This window comes from Meles meles, chromosome 2 (genome assembly GCF_922984935.1).
Source record: "Meles meles chromosome 2, mMelMel3.1 paternal haplotype, whole genome shotgun sequence".
Taxonomy (NCBI): domain Eukaryota; kingdom Metazoa; phylum Chordata; class Mammalia; order Carnivora; family Mustelidae; genus Meles; species Meles meles.
The window spans coordinates 154,861,355-154,880,021 of NC_060067.1; the positions used below are offsets into that span (position 1 = coordinate 154,861,355).

The 18,667-nt window shown below is 40.4% G+C and overlaps 1 protein-coding gene across 1 annotated transcript; it reads right to left on the reverse strand.

Annotated features, from left to right (window-relative positions):
• Window positions 1-465: 465 nt before the first annotated feature.
• LOC123937213 (serine protease 52-like) lies at window positions 466-18,163 on the reverse strand. The gene is made up of 5 exons (XM_045997884.1): window positions 18,091-18,163; window positions 6,288-6,483; window positions 5,235-5,476; window positions 3,744-3,886; window positions 466-735 (listed from the first exon to the last, which is right to left on the reverse strand). The coding sequence occupies exons 1-5, from the start codon at window positions 18,161-18,163 to the stop codon at window positions 466-468; spliced, it is 924 nt and encodes a 307-aa protein (XP_045853840.1).
• Window positions 18,164-18,667: the final 504 nt, after the last annotated feature.

Below are 18,667 nucleotides of genomic sequence, written 5' to 3' on the forward strand. Positions count from 1 at the left end.
GAAGGTGAAGAACAGGATCTTTCTGAAGACCAAATCTGTAGGTCTCAGGGATTAGCTATAAATGAAGGAAGAAAGAAGAGTTGGAATGTTATTTTAAGACCAAAAAATGAGGGGGGGGGGGACTCTCTACTCCTTTGGAAAGAATCTGTGGAAGGATATCTGTTTATAGGAGAGAAAAGAATAGGATTTCTATTTCAGAGATCCTTGGCATGCCCCTCTCCATGCTAAAGTTCTCCATCCAAACCTCTGGAGAGGCTTTAAGATGAAGTTGGTAACCTGCCTCCAAGTTCCAAGGGAACAATTGGCTCTGCAGTAGGTCGCAGGTGTATTATAAGTATATGACGATTTCAGACACAATTATTTCTATGAGAATCCCTTGATTCTCATAGAAATATGAGGCAACCCCACCATTGACCTTACACCAAAAACCGAGGACACTTGGTTTTGAGGCTCTACAGTGTTTAATCACAGGTGTAATAGAAGTATCACAAAATACAGTAACAAGATGACACAGGGTGATTGAAGCAAACTGTACCCAGAGTCTGGCTCATGCATATAGGGCCTTCCTGAGAGCGTGGTCTCCGTGTTAATCCATAACAGATAATTAGACACCTTCGTATACACTCCAGGCTTTTCCTTCTGGCCACAGCCCTCTCCCCAGCTGACAATGCCCAGCTGGTACCATATGCTTTCATTGTTCTTTTTCTGGCAAACCAGAGGTCCCCCACTGTCACCCTAGGAGAAAAAAGTTGTTTGGGAGTGGAAGGGACAGTAACAAATTACTTCTATAGCCTATTGAGGTGTGGACAACTGGCACAAGGCAAAAAGCATTTATAGTGACTTTTGGTGAGAGGGCAGTTTGATTAGGCTCTCCAACTGCATGACTATACTCCCAGCCCCATGAGTGTCAGACAAAGTGGCAAACAATTTGGTCAAAAACAATGGCAATGAATGATAGTTTGATTTAAAAAAAAAAAAAGAACATCCATCATCATCATCATCAGCAGCAGCAGCAGCAGCACATCATCATCGAGTCCCATGTGTTCATTTTGATGTACCAATAAGTGCTTTTTTAATCCATTTTACCTCAACACTTTTGTTGATTTTCAGAATTCTTACAATTTTCTCACTGCCTTTTTACTTTAACTCTACTTTCAGCCAGCCCATTTTGGTCTTTCTATATAGTTCGTAATAACAAAAAGTAAAAAACAAAAACAAATTTCCATTATACTTCATAATAGATAATTGGTTGAATACAGCAAGTACATAAACTGATACATATAAAATGCAAAAGATACAAAAAGTGAGTTAAAATGTTATATTGTGGTTTAAAACATTAAATTTGAAACAATTTATAAATTTTAAAGCATCAGGAAAAAGATTGTCAAATAAGGACAAGTAAGGAGAATGGACATCGTTGACATGAAAATGGAGGAACACACAATCTTTCAATGTCCCCAAATCTTTGGGCCATTTCTTTATTTTAAAATTTTTAAAGTATCATTGACATACAATATCATATTAATTTCAGGTGCACAACATAGTCATATGATGATTCTATGTATTACGCAGTACCATTAAGTGTCACCATACAATGTAATTACAATACTATTCGCTACATTCTGTATGCTATACTTTTCATCTCTGTGATTTACTAAATTCTATTAAAAATTATGTACCTTCCTCAAAAAAATTAAAAATCTCAGATATGGAAAAAAAAACAGGAAGAATACCCATAATTGTATAATTATGTGAATTTATATATAAATACACAAATGATTATATGTGAAAAGACTATTTCAGGAAATAAATAAATAATATAAATAAATAAATAAATAAATAAATAAATAAATAAATAAAATGGTTTCTCTGGGGAGTGAACAGGAAAACAAGCGTAAGAGGTAAACTTCCGCTTCATTGTACATCCCTCTATAACATTTGAATTTTCCCTACCATGCTCTCAAGTAAATAAATGAAATAAGTAACATTTCTAATTCTAGCCATGCAGAGGCAACCCCTTAGTCAAATATAATTGTCTACAACTTTGAGTATGCAAATATGAATGCATAGTTGTTATTTTATTATTTATTTTATTATATATTGTTTCACAGCTTACAAAGACTTATTTTTGAAAATGTTAAGTGAGACACAAAAAAGCTGAAAAGAAGCATCATTCAGTAGTATGACAAAACCCCAAATCCAAAACAAACAAGATAGGAGTTTCTTTTTTTTTCTAAACCAGATTGTTATCATGAACTATCATTGTGCCCATCAGCTAACTTTGAACCAAACTCTTCTTTACCCAATTCTCTGAGGTCATTGAAAAGTCCCCTGACTCTTCTTGAAAATGAAGAATTACAATCTCTTCTGTGGAGGTGAGGGGATCTACGTGAAGGATATGAGGCAGAACAGCAGCACAGTTAAGACCTTCTATTTCTGAAGCCCAACAGATCTTGGTTTGTATGCGAGGGGGAGCATTTAGCTGAGACAATGTGAAAATTTTCTTTAGCATTTAGGGCTCTACTTCGATGCTGGTGATAATAACTAAATTTCCTGCAATGAGGCTGTGTGGATGGAAGGAAACAACACCTCTGATGCCCTGTACTCCCCTGCTATCTGGCAAGCCTGTACTCAATAGGAGCTCCCGGCATTTCTGTAGCTGTTCAACTAGCCAAGTCTGGACATGACCAGACTGGGCTGATGGATTTGGAGCCCTGCTCCTACTGGAACCCGAAAGATGGCTCTAATCTCAGAAGACAGAGTACCTTCCTTAGAATTCTGGGTCTGTAATTTAACTTGCCAATGTATCCTCTGTAGGGCTGTCAGCTTCTCTGATCCTCAGTTTCCTCATCTGAAGCCTGCTTCCCAGGGCTAGTTAGCAACCCTTTTGTGTATTTGTGGAAGCGATTTGTACGCTCTTAAGCACTGAACAGGTGTAAGAGATGGCAATGGAAAAAGTTATATTTATAGAATTTACTATGACCATCCTCTGCTCTGAACTGTTTTAAGTGCTTTTGTGCATTAACTCACTTAATTTTCATAATAGTCCTTGAAGGTAGGAACTCTTAACATTCCCATTTTACAGATGAGGAAATTTGAAAAAGCACAGGCATGGAGGGAAGTCACAGGTTGTAAGTAGAGGAGCTGAGAGGAAACTGCACCCCTAACCACTATCCCACACAGTCTCCCTTTGGTTACAGAGCATCTGTACTGGGCTGAATAACATCCCTTCCAAATTCAAGTCTATCTGGAACCTCAGAATGTGAGCCTATTTAGAAATAGGACTGTTGTAAATGTATTTGGTTAAATTAAATGAAGTCCTACTGGATTAGGGTGGGTCCTAATCCAATAACGGAAATCTTTAAAAGAAGAGAAAATAGGAGACAGACATATAGGGGAGAAGTCCATGTGAAGATTGGGGCAGAAAGTGGAATGATTCACCTACAAGCTGAGGAATGCCACCAATTGCTGGAAACTACCAGAAGTAGGAAAAGGCCAGGTGGTATCCTCCCCTAGAGCCTCCAAAGAGAGCATGGCCCTACTGAGGCCTTGATTTTTGACTTCTGGCTCCAGAACTATAAGAGAATACATTTCCATTGTTTGAATCCACCCTGTCTGTGGTAATTTGTTACAGTACCATTAGGAAACTTATCCAAAGGAGGTAGAGGGGAGCAAATTATCCTAGAAATATTCATCAGCCTTCTGTGGCAGTTCTTCTCCAAACAAGGGACAATCTCCATTACCTGGCAGGCATCCTTCCCTTCTTCAGCATTCTTAGCACACAGCATGTTCCTGGTGAGCACATACATAAGAGGGGAGCACGTTTCCCATTTGACCAGGTCGAGGCTGACTTTGTTTAGCTGTTGACTCATACTTTTCATAGGAACTGACCCAAAGAAGAAGCAGATAGGAAAAGGCCCCTGAGCTCAAAGTGGTCCTTTGGGGCTGAGGTCAAGCACCCATTCACCATCACATCACGTTTTTTCACCTCAGTGACAAAGGAACTACTGTGTGGCTTAGAGAACTACCCAAATCTGGACTTAGTGAGGGTGGAGAGGTGTTCAGGAGACGCTCAATCCCAACCTCTTTGAATCCAGAGCTCCCCACAACTGGGTATCTATTGGATCCCAGTCTAAGTGTACTCTTCTCACTCTGCAGAAGGTGCTACTCTGTAGTCCTAAAAAGGTATTTCATTTAAATCCATAAAAAGTAAAGAAAACTCATGATGGCAAGTTCTGTCCTGGGGCCCATGGCTCATAAAGATGTACTTGAATCATGTCAGAGCTTTTGAGTAATTCACTATCTATCTAAGAGGTGAACCTAATACCTAGAATGTTTATTCTCTAAAGAGAAGGCTATTTCCCTTTTTGTATATTGTTGAATTCCCAGAGCCTAGAACACTGCCTGGAAGAGGATCAATGAATATGTGCTGAAGAACACAAGAGGAACTTTAAATTAAGAAGGTGGCCTTTTTTAAAGTTCATGAAAAGCTTCCCAATTCCCAATGACGATTTCAAAACAGGCTCTGAGCTTTGGGACCATGTAGGGATTAATGTATTAATGTATTTGTGTCTACTTAGAAGAATGGCACTAACTGGAATATTTTTTTGGAATTTTTCTTTCTGTTCTTTAGATTTTGGAGTAAGACACATTTACCAAAAATAATGACAAAAGGGCACAATTTTATGAGTTGGCTGGGTGGAGTGATGGGTATATGTTACATGTTGACTCTATAAGGACAAATTTATATTCAGTTTGTCCCCTTCTCCTTGGCCTGGATCTGTAGTTTTCAAATATTTGGGCCACCAAGCACTTTGTTACAGGGGATCAGAACTGACACCATCAACTGGAACAGAGCTGCTCTGCTGACATTAGTGTGGGCTTCTTGGAGCCCAGTCCATTTTGCCACTCCTTTCCCCATCAATAAATTCCCCCAAATTCCTCCAAGTCACCCTTGGACTCTAAACACTTCTTCCTGGGTTATCACTGAGTCCTTGTTTAGGGTTTGTGTTTATGGACATAAAATTTGCTACAAGAACCCAGGAAGGCCAAGGAAGGATGATTCACATGTGGACTGAAGTTAAGGCTCATTACGGGTCTTTAAATAAAAACTGGAAGTTTCCAAACCCACCAGGCAGACTTCCCAGAGCTAGCAGAGCCTTCAGAGTTTACTTTCTCATTTAAAACATCAACCAGGGTGCCATCCCCCACTGGGTTGGGCTATAGTAACTCACTGGTAATGCCCCATCCAGTCACCCAGCAATTTCTCCAGCTTTCTATGTCAGTGACCTCTGAAAGGCAGATGGGTACTTTCTCGGCATCCAACTTAAATGGAGATTTGAGCAAGAGCAAAGCAATGTCATTATCCAAGAACCAGCTGTCAAAATAAGGGTGAGTAATTAGCTTGTCCACTTTCATCCTCTTCGATTTCTTGGTGCCAGTGCTTCTTTCACTATGTATAATCTCCAAGTCAGATCTTATGTCAAAACAAAAGAAGGAGAACAAAAAGGTAAGTGGTGGAAAGCAAAAAAGGTGGGCCTTAAGAGAAAATAATTCTACCAGTGTAAGACTGTGATCCTGAGAGCTGGAGGGATGGAGACAGCTGGGGCCATGCACTTGGGCCCTGACTGGGCAGAAGAAGACAGACCTGAGTTCCAGACTTGCCATATTGCCAACCAGCTTTTGCCTTTATGGCCTCTTGGGCAAATTCAATTGTAAATTTTATTAACAACTGTCTGAAAGTCATGCTATGTACAAGTAACTGAGGGACTTGATTTTGATTTGCAAGAAGGGGTGGACTAGCTATTAACACTTGGGAAGTTTCTCAAAGATATTGATGTATGGACCTGAGCTAAGACAGCATCTCAGGAACTTCTGTCATGCAGCCAGGACTCATACCCTCCCCTTGGATCCCAATCCCTTCTAGGATTCTCAGAATCCATGGTCACTGTCAGTTTATTTTCTCCCCAAGTAATGCAACTGCTTAGGAAAGTATGTTCCAAAGGTTTGGACCAGGACCACATGCACTTGGCGAGATGACGAGACGTCCAAAGAACATTTGTTCTGCCATCTGGATCCCATGAAATAAGACATAAAACATCCAAGGAAGAGAACAGTGTCTATACCACCTGCAAAGTGTGATATTCAATCACACAGGCATATATTTAGCCTCCTGGTATTTCGTTTTGAGACTGACAAACTTGGATGGAGTTTCCAGGAGAATAATAGGCATGTAAGGACAAATATTCTAGCACACCAGTTAAAACATGTCTGTCTGGAATACTTACTTATGTCTGTTTATGAAGCAGTGGGCTGCAGTTAAAATCCACCACCTGCTGAGGATCGATCCTCCACAGATATGTCTCCTTTGGTGAAGAATACTCACCTGCCATGGAAAATCTGTAATGTCTGCAGGTTCCCCGCCTATGATTTCCAAAGTTTCTGACTTCTCACGCCTGCTACTTTTTCTTTGGCCACAGGTCACTGAAAGCAAAAAGAAGGGAGAGGGACAAGAGAACCAGGGCTCAACTGTCAAGGTTGGTTGGCTTGGAAGAAACTTAAGTTTAGTGCCCCTTCTTCTTGCCTCCCCAGGACACAGATAGCAGTGGCTTAGCCAGGTTAACTAACACCAGGCGGGAGATCCATCAAACAAGAATGATGCTTCCTAATGCTGGTGAAAGGCATCACAATTGTAATGATGTGTTTATGGGGAATAATGGCTCTTTCTTTCACCACTGCTTTGCTTTTTGGAAGGGTCTCCCTCTGAGGGCTTGTGGGAAGGGAGACACCACCACAAACCCTGGAGCTGGATCTTTTTATTGCCTCTCAGTAAGGAAGCCTAAATGGGAATATTCATTTATTTGAAAATAGGCCTCTGTGTCCTCTGAAAAATAAGGCTGTGGAATGGTACCTTGGCATAGACCATAAAATCCTTCTCCTTAGCTCTGGACTTATATTTTCAATTTCTATACCTGGATGACACAGACACCAGAAATTCTACAGGCAAAGGGAAATTGATCAGCCCCTCCCTTCCTGATTGTTATCCTGTATTTCCTATTGTGATTAGTGGCACCGCTTTTCATTTAATTTAATTTTAGGGATTCCAGTTGCACCTTAAAAGGAATGAAAATTTTGGCATTTTCTATGTAGCAGGGTTGTTTTGAGATCTTTTGGTGTCTTCTAAATGTCATTTGAGTAATGAGAAAAATAAATATCATAAAATCTAAAACATTGAGTGCTTACTACTTGCCAGGTACCATTCTGTTTTGCACAAAACAACTTAATTCTCTGTTAGAGTTAGGACATCTGGCCAAAACCCAAAAGTTTATAACTGAACCAAGATTTGAACCTAGGTAGTCTGGCTCCAGAATCTCTTTTCATTACCACTGGGCAAACTGCTTTCTAATTGCTAACCATGCTTATGCATGGGGAGAAGAGACAATGACATTCAAAAATTTCCACAGACATGTATAATATGAAAGGTATACCTATTCAAACCATCTCCACACCACACATCACTACCACCCATGTTACCATCACCAAATATCACCATAGCCATACAACTCCACCACCACACAACACCAGTACTACATATCCCCACCACATATCCCCACATCACAGGTTACCACACCACACAACCTTGCCACCATACAACCTCACCACCACATGTCCCCACCATGTCACCCTCATCACACCGCTCATTACTACCACATTTTCCCACAACCAATGCATGTCACCACCACTGCCAAACACCAGCCGTGCTACTGCTCATCTCTGTCTTTGGGTTTCTCTCTTCCAATGTTCCTGGCCCTTCAACTCCCCAGAAGTACCATGCCCCTTCCTACCCCAGGACTTTTCTCCATGCCTCTGCCAGAAAGACAGGCTCCTATCTCATATGCCCCTCTTTGCCTCTTTAATTCCTGTGTATCCCTCACATTTTAGCTCAATTATAAAGTCCTTCAAGAAATCTTCCTTGCCATTCAAGATTACATAAGCTACCCTCTGTATAACTTTCTTTCCTGACATCCTACCTTCCACTAACAGCAGAAATTAAATATTTGTGAAACTACTAAAGTCTATTTCCTCCATTAAATTCTAATCTCTATGAAGGCAAGAGGCATGTTTTGCTAATTTTTGTATCCCCATTATCTGATTTAGAGACTGGTACATGGTGGAAACCCAATACATACTTATGAATAAATGGATGGATGGATAGGGTGGACAGTAAAGGTCTTAATAACAGTGGTAAAATCCTTGGCATACTAATGACCTGTACAGGTGATCAGGAATTGAGGGACTTTAGTTCAAAATGCTGTGTCCCCCCCACACCTAAAGAATTGGCTGTTCTTTGAGTTCCTAAGTCAGAAAGCCTTGGCTCATACAGGTGTCATTTCATTTGAAGATACAAAGAGAATAAGGAGCTGTTGCTTAAGAATATCTTCCTCATCCACATTGCTCCTGTCAAGAAAGACATTTTGGCATTCCCAGTGGAACACCACACACAGCAAGGACCCTGAACCCCAACCCCCAAAGAAAATGTTGAGTTTTCAGGGTCAAAAAGGAAATCTTGGAATTAATATACAATAAAGCAAAGTTGGATCTCTGGGAAATTTTCTAAATACTTAAAAAGATAATGATTCATGAAAGTTTAAACAAAACTACTGAAGATTAAGATTCAGATTGGATTCACAGTTAAAAATCTCTAATATATCAGTCTTTTGCAACATAATAACTACTACTTATTGAATACCTACTATGAATCAGCTTCTGCATTTTGCATATGTGTGAGGCACTTAATATTCCCAGTGAAACTCTAAGATATGTTTTATTATTCCCATTTTATAGTTGAAGAAATAATCTCTGAGACAGTGTGTGATTGCCCATGATTATTTAGCTTGTATGGGGATTTTTCAGTCATGTGTGTCTGGTTCTGAAGTCTAATTATTTATGCTTCTTGCCCATAGCTTTCACAGTATGTCTATGTTTCAACAAAGTCTCTACTCAATTCTTTGAGAATCTTATTGGCTAAAATGATTGTATGTGATTTGATGACTGCTCTCTAAAGTGAACATCAAACAGGTTGAGACATTATATCCAAAGCATTGGTCTACAACTCTGTGTGTACCTGCAATTCTGGAGTGAGATGGAGAAAAGATTTCACCTGGAGAGCTAAGTCTGAATGGGAGGCAGTGGCTATCTGCAGTCCTCTATGTAAGACAAGTTCAAAGGTGCATCTAAGTGCAATAGAAAAAAAGACTATGATCTATCAGTAGTTTTTGATGAAGGTCTGGGGTGTTAGATTGGCAGTAGGATACCAAACCGGCTAGTGCTAATAGATAACTTTAAAATTTAAATGGGTAAAAACTCATCTTAAACCTGGGGGAAAAGTATACAATAAGGTGTGACATGAAACTGAGCAAGAACTAATATTACAAATGATAGAACTGAGATTGAAAGTTATCTGGCCAGATCTGAATCCTGGGCATGAGCCATCAATATCAAACTCAATAAAAGTCTTGCAACTCCAGATAGAAAAATAATAGATCCAAAGCTCTAGATTATGAAGGGAGCTTGGAAGTTTTCATATGAAAATATCAACCATAAGATGCTGATAACGTGACATCACTGCTAAGTTCTCTACTTCATAGATGGCAGCATTTGAATGGTTGTCAGTCTGGAGCCACACAGGCAAGAATGACATTAACAAATGGAGTATATTCAGAGCTGAAAGAACCCAAATACATGGAGACTAAACAGCATCCTTCTAAAGAATGAATGGGTTAACCAGGAAATTAAAGAAGAATTGAAAAAATTCATGGAAACAAATGATAATGAAAACACAACGGTTCAAAATCTGTGGGACACAGCAAAGGCAGTCCTGAGAGGAAACTATATAGCAGTACAAGCCTTTCTCAAGAAACAAGAAAGGGGGGCGCCTGGGTGGCTCAGTGGGTTAAAGCCTCTGCCTTTGGCTCGGGTCATGATCTCAGGGTCCTGGGATCGAGCCCCGCATCCGGTTCTCTGCTCCGCGGGGGGCCTGCTTCCTCCTCTCTCTCTGCCTGCCTCTCTGCCTAGTTGTGATTTCTCTCTGTCAAATAAATAAAATATTTAAAAAAAAAAGAAATAAGAAAGGTCTCAAGTACACAACCTAACCCTACACCTAAAGGAGCTGGAGAAAGAACAAGAAAGAAACCCTAAACCCAGCAGGAGAAGAGAAATCATAAAGAGCAGAGCAGAAATCAATGAAATAGAAACCAAAAAAAAAAAAAAAAAAACAATAGAAAAAATCAATGAAACTAGGAGCTGGTTCTTTGAAAGAATCAATAAGATTGATAAACCCCTGGCCAGATGTATCAAAAAGAAAAGAGAAAGGACCCAAATAAATAAAATCATGAATGAAAGAGGAGAGATCACAATTAACACCAAAGAAATACAGGCAATTATAAGAACATACTATGAGCAACTCTACACCAACAAATTTGACAATCTGGAAGAAATGGATGCATTCCTAGAGACATATAAACACCACAACTGAACCAGGAAGAAATAGAAAACCTGAACAGGCCCATAACCAGTAAGGAGATTGAAACAGTCATCAAAAATCTCCAAACCAACAAAAGCCCAGGGCCAGACGGCTTCCCAGGGGAATTCTACCAAACATTTAAAGAAGAACAAATTCCTATTCTCCTGAAACTGTTCCAAAAAATAGAAATGGAAGGAAAACTTCCAAATTCATTTTATGAGGTCAGCATCACCTTGATCCCAAAACCAGACAAGGATCCCACCAAAAAAGAGAACTACAGACCAATATCCTTGATGAACACAGACGCAAAAATTCTCACCAAAATACTAGCCAATAGGATTCAACAGTACAGTAAAAGGATTATTCACCACGATCAAGTGGGATTTATTCCAGGGCTGCAGGGTTGGTTCAACATCCACAAATCAATCAATGTGATAGAACACATTAATAAAAGAAAGAACAAGAACCATATGATACTCTCAATAGATGCTGAAAAAGCATTTGACAAAGTACAGCATCCCTTCCTGATCAAAACTCTTCAAAGTGTAGGGATAGAGGGCACATGCCTCAATATTATCAAAGCCATCTATGAAAAACCCACCGCAAATATCATTCTCAATGGAGAAAAACTGAATGCTTTTCCGCTAAGGTCAGGAACATGGCAGGGATGTCCATTATCACCACTGCTATTCAACATAGTACTAGAAGTCCTAGCCTCAGCAATCAGACAACAAAAAGAAATTAAAGGCATCCAAATCGGCAAAGAAGAAGTCAAACTATCACTCTTCGCAGATGATATGATACTATATGTGGAAAACCCAAAAGACTCCACTCCAAAACTGCTAGAACTTGTACAGGAATTCAGTAAAGTGTCAAGATATAAAATCAATGCACAGAAATCAGTTGCATTTCTCTACACCAACAACAAGACAGAAGAAAGAGAAATTAAGGAGTCAATCCCATTTACAATTGCACCCAAAACTATAAGATACCTAGGAATAAACCTAACCAAAGAGGCTAAGAATCTATATGCAGAAAACTATAAAGTACTCATGAAAGAAATTGAGGAAGACACAAAGAAATGGAAAAATGTTCCATGCTCCTGGATTGGAAGAATAAATATTGTGAAAACGTCTATGCTACCTAAAGCAATCTACACATTTAATGCAATCCCTATCAAAATACCATCCACTTTTTTCAAAGAAATGGAACAAATAATCCTAAAATTTACATGGAACCAGAAAAGACCTCGAATAGACAAAGGAATATTGAAAAAGAAAGCCAAAGTTGGTGGCATCACAATTCCGGACTTCAAACTCTATTACAAAGCTGTCGTCATCAAGACAGTATGGTCCTAACAGATTTGTGAACTCAGCCAAGCACAGTGGTGGCAGGGCCTAGCTGCTACAAAGAAGAATGTTTTAGACAATACTCATGTGTATGGGCAAAAAAAACTCGAGGACTGTATTTGTGACTAATTGTATAACAGGTTATTTCAGTTTCTGTTCTGTGGAAAGTGTAAAGCATTCCAACAAAGGGTTTTAACGTAGATTTTTTTTTTTTGCACCCATGCTGTTGATTGCTAAATGTAATAGTCTGATCATGACGCTGAATAAATGTGTCTTTTTTTAAAATGTGCTGTGTAAAGTTAGTCTACTCTGAAGCCATCTTGGTATACTACCCCAACAGTGTGAAGTTAGAATTCCTTCAGGGTGATGCCAGGTTCCATTCGAAATTTATTTGCAACCTGCTTGGGCACAGAAGCCATTGTCTCCACAAACCTTGGTGTAGTTGAACTGACAGTTAATGTGTTGTGACCTGGAGTTCACCATTAAAAGGTCACCCAAGCAAAGTCCTGGAGTTTATTTGGTTATTAATATGATTGTTGGCACATCCTATGCAATATATCTAAATTGAATTATGGTATCAGATAAAATTATAGATGGGATTAAAGATTGTGTATCATCCATTATCATGTGTAATCAATAAACGATTTAATATTCTCTTGGAAAAAAAAGACAGCATGATCCTGGCACAAAAACAGACACATAGATCAATGGAACAGAATAGAGAGCCCAGAAATAGACCCTCAACTCTATGGTCAACTAATCTTCAACAAAGCAGGAAAGAATGTCCAATGGAAAAAAGACAGCCTCTTCAATAAATGGTGCTGGGAAAATTGGACAGCCACATGCAGAAAAATGAAATTGGACCACTTCCTTATACCACACATGAAAATAGACTCAAAATGGATGAAGGACCTCAATGTGAGAAAGGAATCCATCAAAATCCTTGAGGAGAACACAAGCAGCAACCTCTTCGACCTCAGCCACAGCAAAATCTTCCTAGGAACATCAGCAAAGGTAAGGGAAGCAAGGGCAAAAATGAACTATTGGGATTTGATCAAGATCAAAAGGTTTTGCACAGCAAAGGAAACAGTTAACAAAACCAAAAGACAACTGACAAAATGGGAGAAGATATTTGCAAACGACATATCAGATAAGAGCTAGTATCCAAAATCTATAAGGAACTTAGCAAACTCAACAGCCAAGGAACAAACAATCCAATCAAGAAATGGGCAGAGGGGGGCGCCTGGGTGGCTCAGTTGGTTGGGCGACTGCCTTCAGCTCAGGTCATGATCCCAGAGTCCTGGGATCGAGTCCCACATCGGGCTCCCTGCTCCTTGGAGAGTCTGCTTCTCCCTCTGACTTTCTCCCCTCTCATGCTCTCACTGTCTCTCTCTCAACTCTCAAATAAATAAAATCTTAAAACAAAACAAAAAAAAGAAATGGGCAGAGGACATGAACAGACATTTCTACAAAGAAGACATCCAGATGGCCAACAGACACATGAAAAAGTGCTCCACATCACTCAGCATCAGGGAAATACAAATCAAAACCACAATGAGATATCACCTCACACCAGTCAGAATGGCTAAAATTAACAAGTCAGGAAATGACAGATGCTGGCGAGGATGCAGAGAAAGGGGAACCCTCCTCCACTGTTGGTGGGAATGCAAGCTGGTAAACCACTCTGGAAAACAGCATGGAGGTTCCTCAAAATGTTGAAAATAGAACTACCCTGTGACTCAGCAATTGCACTACTGGGTATTTACCCTAAAGATACAAACGCAGTGATCTGAAGGGGCACATGCACCTGAATGTTTATAGCAGCAATGTCTACAATAGCCAAACTATGGAAAGAACCTAGATGTCCATCAACAGATGAATGGATAAAGAAGAGGTGGTATATATACACAATGAAATACTATGCAGCCATCAAAAGAAATGAAATCTTGCCATTTGCGATGACGCGGATGGAACTAGAGGGTATCACGCTTAGTGAAATAAGTCAATCAGAGAAAGACAACTATCATATGATCTCCCTGATATGAGGACATGGAGATGCAACATGGGGGGTTAGGGGGATAGGAGAAGAATAAATGAAAGAAGATGGGATTGGGAGGGAGCCAAACCATAAATGACTCTTAATCTCACAAAACAAACTGGGGGTTGCTGGGGAGAGGTGGGGTTTGGAGAGGGGGAGGAGGTTATGGACATTGGGGAGGGTATGTGCTATCGTGAGTGCTGTGAAGTGTGTAAACCTGGCGATTCACAGACCTGTACCCCGGGGATAAAAATATATCATATGTTTATAAAAAAAAAAATTGGAAGGGGAGGCAAACCATAAGAGACTACGGACTCTGAGAAACAACCTGAGGGTTTTGAAGGGGCGGGGGTGGGAGGTTGGGGGAACCAGGTTATGGGTAATAGGGAGGGCATGTATTGCATGAAGCACTGGGTGTTGTGCAAAAACAATGAATAATGTTATGCTGAAAAAAAAATAAATTAATTAAAAAAAATCTTACAGAAGTCTAAAACTTCTGCCATATTGTTATATTCTACTTGTTGGTATTTGCACAGACTTGAGGCTGATCTGGACAATCCGAGACTGTGCACGTGAAATTCAGGAGAGTCCGGAGCCCAATTATATATCCTTTGTATTAAATATTTGTATATTATTTGTGGAATTTCTCTATAGGGGAACAGGCTACCTGTAGAGTCTTTAGTTTTCTCAGGAGTGTACTTGTGATGAGCACCAGGGGTTGTATGGAAGTACTAAATCACTATATGGCACACCTGAAGCTAATATTACACTATATGTTAACTAACTGGGATTTAAATAAAAACTTTAAAAAATGAGGGCATTTGATAAGATTATCTCTAAGGTTCTTTCCCATTCTAACACACTGTACTTTTACAGTTCAAAATGGTGAGAGGGAAGTATTTTTACTTGAATTACATTAATGTAAAATGTCATCTTTATTTAAATTCTTACATTTAAAATATATATTTTAGCCTCCTTATTAATTTTTCCTTAAGAGGTGTATCACTTCAATTACAATGTTTTAAATGCTTTATTGATATTGATGTCAGGCTGCCAAATGTCATGCATACTGAAATGTCCATGTATTTACATGAAAAGTCTCATGCAAGTACACTAATTTTTTTTATATTTTCATATGCTAATGGTTCAGCTTTTTGAAAATTACATAGAATTGGGACTGACTTGAAAAATAAAAGACCTGTGGTTGTGAATTTTAGGAGAATCCCTGGGAGCCCCAGGGGGCTCTATTTTCTGTAGATAGAGAACAAAATGAATTTTGGGGTCTGTAAGCACCACAGAGCAAAATTCCTGGGGGTATTTCAGAGATGTCCCTTTCCAAGTCCCACCTGAATGAAATCACTTCAGATTATATTTTTCCCAAGTGACTGACTGATTCAGATCCAGGGATGTGACCAAGCAGATTAAGATAGGAAGGTCTCATTTCAGCTTTTTAGTCCAAAGTATTTTCGCTTTGCTCATACTATCAAGCTGTCTTAGACAAATAGTCTTTCTCCCTAAAGATTCTACTGATATGTTGGTGACTATGAGAGAATGAGAAGAATGACCAGAGAGACAGAACTCAAGTGTGCAAAAGGCACTCTGGTCTTAGCATGAAACTTCCTGATTCTGCCCTAGCTGGCAGGACACCTGGTGAAGAGGGAAGGAAATGGGTTTTGGAGTCAGAAGTTCTGAGTTGCCTGCATTATTTGCTGGCTTGTGTCACTTGGAGCCAGTGATTTAACATCTCTAAGCTTCAGTGTTCTCATCTTTAACACAAATATAAGTTAATGTAACATTTCATGTGACATTGATTTACAGGGATGGCATTTGGCTTCACTCTAATCTGTATCAAGGAGAAAGAGGTCTGAGTTTTGCCCAAAACCCTTAGGGTGAAATCTGAGGTTGTCTCTGGGCAAAATTTTAGTGGGAGAAAGTATTTGCTGGTTGTCTTCCTACATCGATGGTCATATCTATTCTCTTCTGCTAAATCTTCCTGTCCTTCCAAAATCCAAGGCTCAATTCTCAGACCACCTCTCTCTTTTTGCACTTTAGCAAAGTATGTCCTAGGGTATCTCCTCCCAACCATAACTTCGAATATCATCCTTATAGAGAAGATCTCACATTTGACCTCTCAGATCTCTTCACTTAGCCCTTAACTCTTTTAACCAACTGCCCTACTCAGTATCTCACAAGAATGTCTGAGAGGCACCTCAAACTTAATGTGGCCCAAATAGAACTCTCAGCTTACTTGACCCCAGTAAAGTCAAATCTGCCTTCCTATATGCTTCCCACAGTTATAATTTGCATCTGTTTGCTTAGGCAAGAATATCATCTGGGAGTTATCCTTGACTCCTCCTTTTCTCTGTCTCCTGGCATCCAATGCATCAGCCAGTCCAGTCAGCATTATCAAAAGATATCCAGAAACCAACCACCTCCCTCCATGTCTGCTGCTCTAAACCCATCCAGATCATCATCCCTTCATGCTCACTCACTCTTGCCCCTGCACACATTATCCTCTGCAGCAGCCAGTGTATCTTTTTCAAGTACCTCTCATTTCTCACTCTCCTGTTTAGACTGTTGGATGGCTTCCCATTGTAACCAGAGTTCTTCCTCTGCTTTTATAAGGCTCAGCATGATCTGGAGCCCACTGGTTCCTCTGAGCCCATCTCTCTTCAGTGCTCCCTTCCCATTCACTCTGCCCCAGTGACATCAATCTGTATGCCTCCAAAACATACTGAGCTCATTCACTGCACAGGGCCTTTGCACTTGCTGTCACATCTGCTTGGAAATATGTCTCCTTCTTATCAGATGGCTCTCAAAGCCTTTTCGAGGTTTCCTGAAAGCCTTCCGGAGACCACTTACTGTAGAATCTCAACAACCACCTACAGGTCTTCCATCACAAAAGCCCATTTTTGTGCTTTATACCATTTAATAAGAACTGAAATTAACTTATTTACTCATTTTATATGTTTAATACGTCCTTCCCCTCATTAGATAGTAAAACTGCCTGAGCATAGGAAATGAATATGCCATTCTCTGTTATAAACCAACTCCTAAAACAACTCCTGGCACCTGGTAGAGGTTTATAATATTTGTCAACCAACAACTGACTGAACATAACACAAGTCTCCAGAAATTCTCGGAACCCAGGGGGAATCCATAGTAGCTATTAACACACTGCCTTTTTTTTTTTTTTTACTTTTCTTTTTTTTTAATATTTTTTTATTCGTTTATTTGTTTATTTACAGCATAACAGTGTTCATTGTTTTGGCATCACACCCAGTGCTCCATGCAGTACGTGCCCTCCCTATTACCCACCACCTGGTTCCTCAACCTCCCACCCCCCCGCCCCCACCCCTTCAAAACCCTCTGGTTGTTTTTCAGAGTCCATAGTCTCTCATGGTTCATCTCCCCTTCCAGTTTCCCTCAACTCCCTCTCCTCTCCATCTCCCCATGTCCTCCATGTTATTTGTTATGCTCCACAAATAAGTGAGACCATATGATACTTGACTCTCTCTGCTTGACTTATTTCGCTCAGCATAATTTCTTCCAGTCCTGTCGATGTTGCTACAAAAGTTGGGTATTCATCCTTTCTGATGGAGGCATAATAACACACTGCCTTTTTTATAGTTATATCATGTTACTGTTTTCCATTAGGCCAATAAGGCTCCACATGATCCTTCAGAATGTTTTCAAAGAGAAAGCAGCCTTACTCATGACCTTGAAGCTGTAGGAATGTGGCTAGTTTCATCTCCAGCTTGATGGCTGGTTACCCCTCTCAAAGACTGGTTACCTCTTTCAGCCATCCACTATGGAAAACTCTGGGACCTAACATACACATAAAATACACACACACACACACACACATACACACACCCCAGTCTCCTCCACATGTAACTTTAAAGTTGAAGGTGTTGTGGGAGCAATGATCTGAAAGTCTGGTCCAGGTGCCCCCTGGGAAGGCATCAGATTCACTTAAAGGGCTTAATAAAAATGCAGTTCCCTGGATCCCCCCCCACCAAGAGCTATGGAATCAGCATCCTAGAACTTGACCTTTTGAACAAGGTCCCCAGGTGATCCTCCTGCACCCCAGTGAGCAAGGGCCCCAGGTGATCCTCCTGCACCCCAGTGAGCAAGGGCCCCAGTGAGGCACAGACACAAAAACACCATGAGCCACCTACATGCTAGGGAGCTGTGTATCCAGGGCAGCAGCAGGGCAACCAGCAGCAGAGTACTGCTTTTCCATCCCTCCATCCTTTCATTGGCCCTGGTCTTTACTCAGGTCAATGGAAAGCCTTCAGGTTAGACTGTACAAATTCAGTTCAGTGGGACCAAGTCTGAGTTTTGCTCTGAGTGCCTACTGTCTCACAACCTGACCATCAGGGTCACAATAGAGCATTGGGTGAAGCAGCCATGGTCCAGACAAAGCAGCCAAGTGGCATCCTGCCTCCAGGACCTGATGATTTCCATGAGCCAATCCTCTGGGATGTGGAGGTCAGTTTGGAACTGGGGGCAGGGCCAGGAGAGTAGGAGGCCTCCATACCAGTTGGGATCCTGTAAGTCGAGGCATCTCAGATTCACTAATGCACCAGGACAAAAGAGCTGAAGCCACTCCCTAGGAGAAAGGATCCGAGGCTTCTGGTCCAAACAGCTCAGGTGATACAGCAGAGTGAGGATAGCCTCAGACACCTAAACAAGAGAACTCGCATCACCTGGGGGACCTAAGACGAACTACTGAACTTTGAGCCTCAGATGACT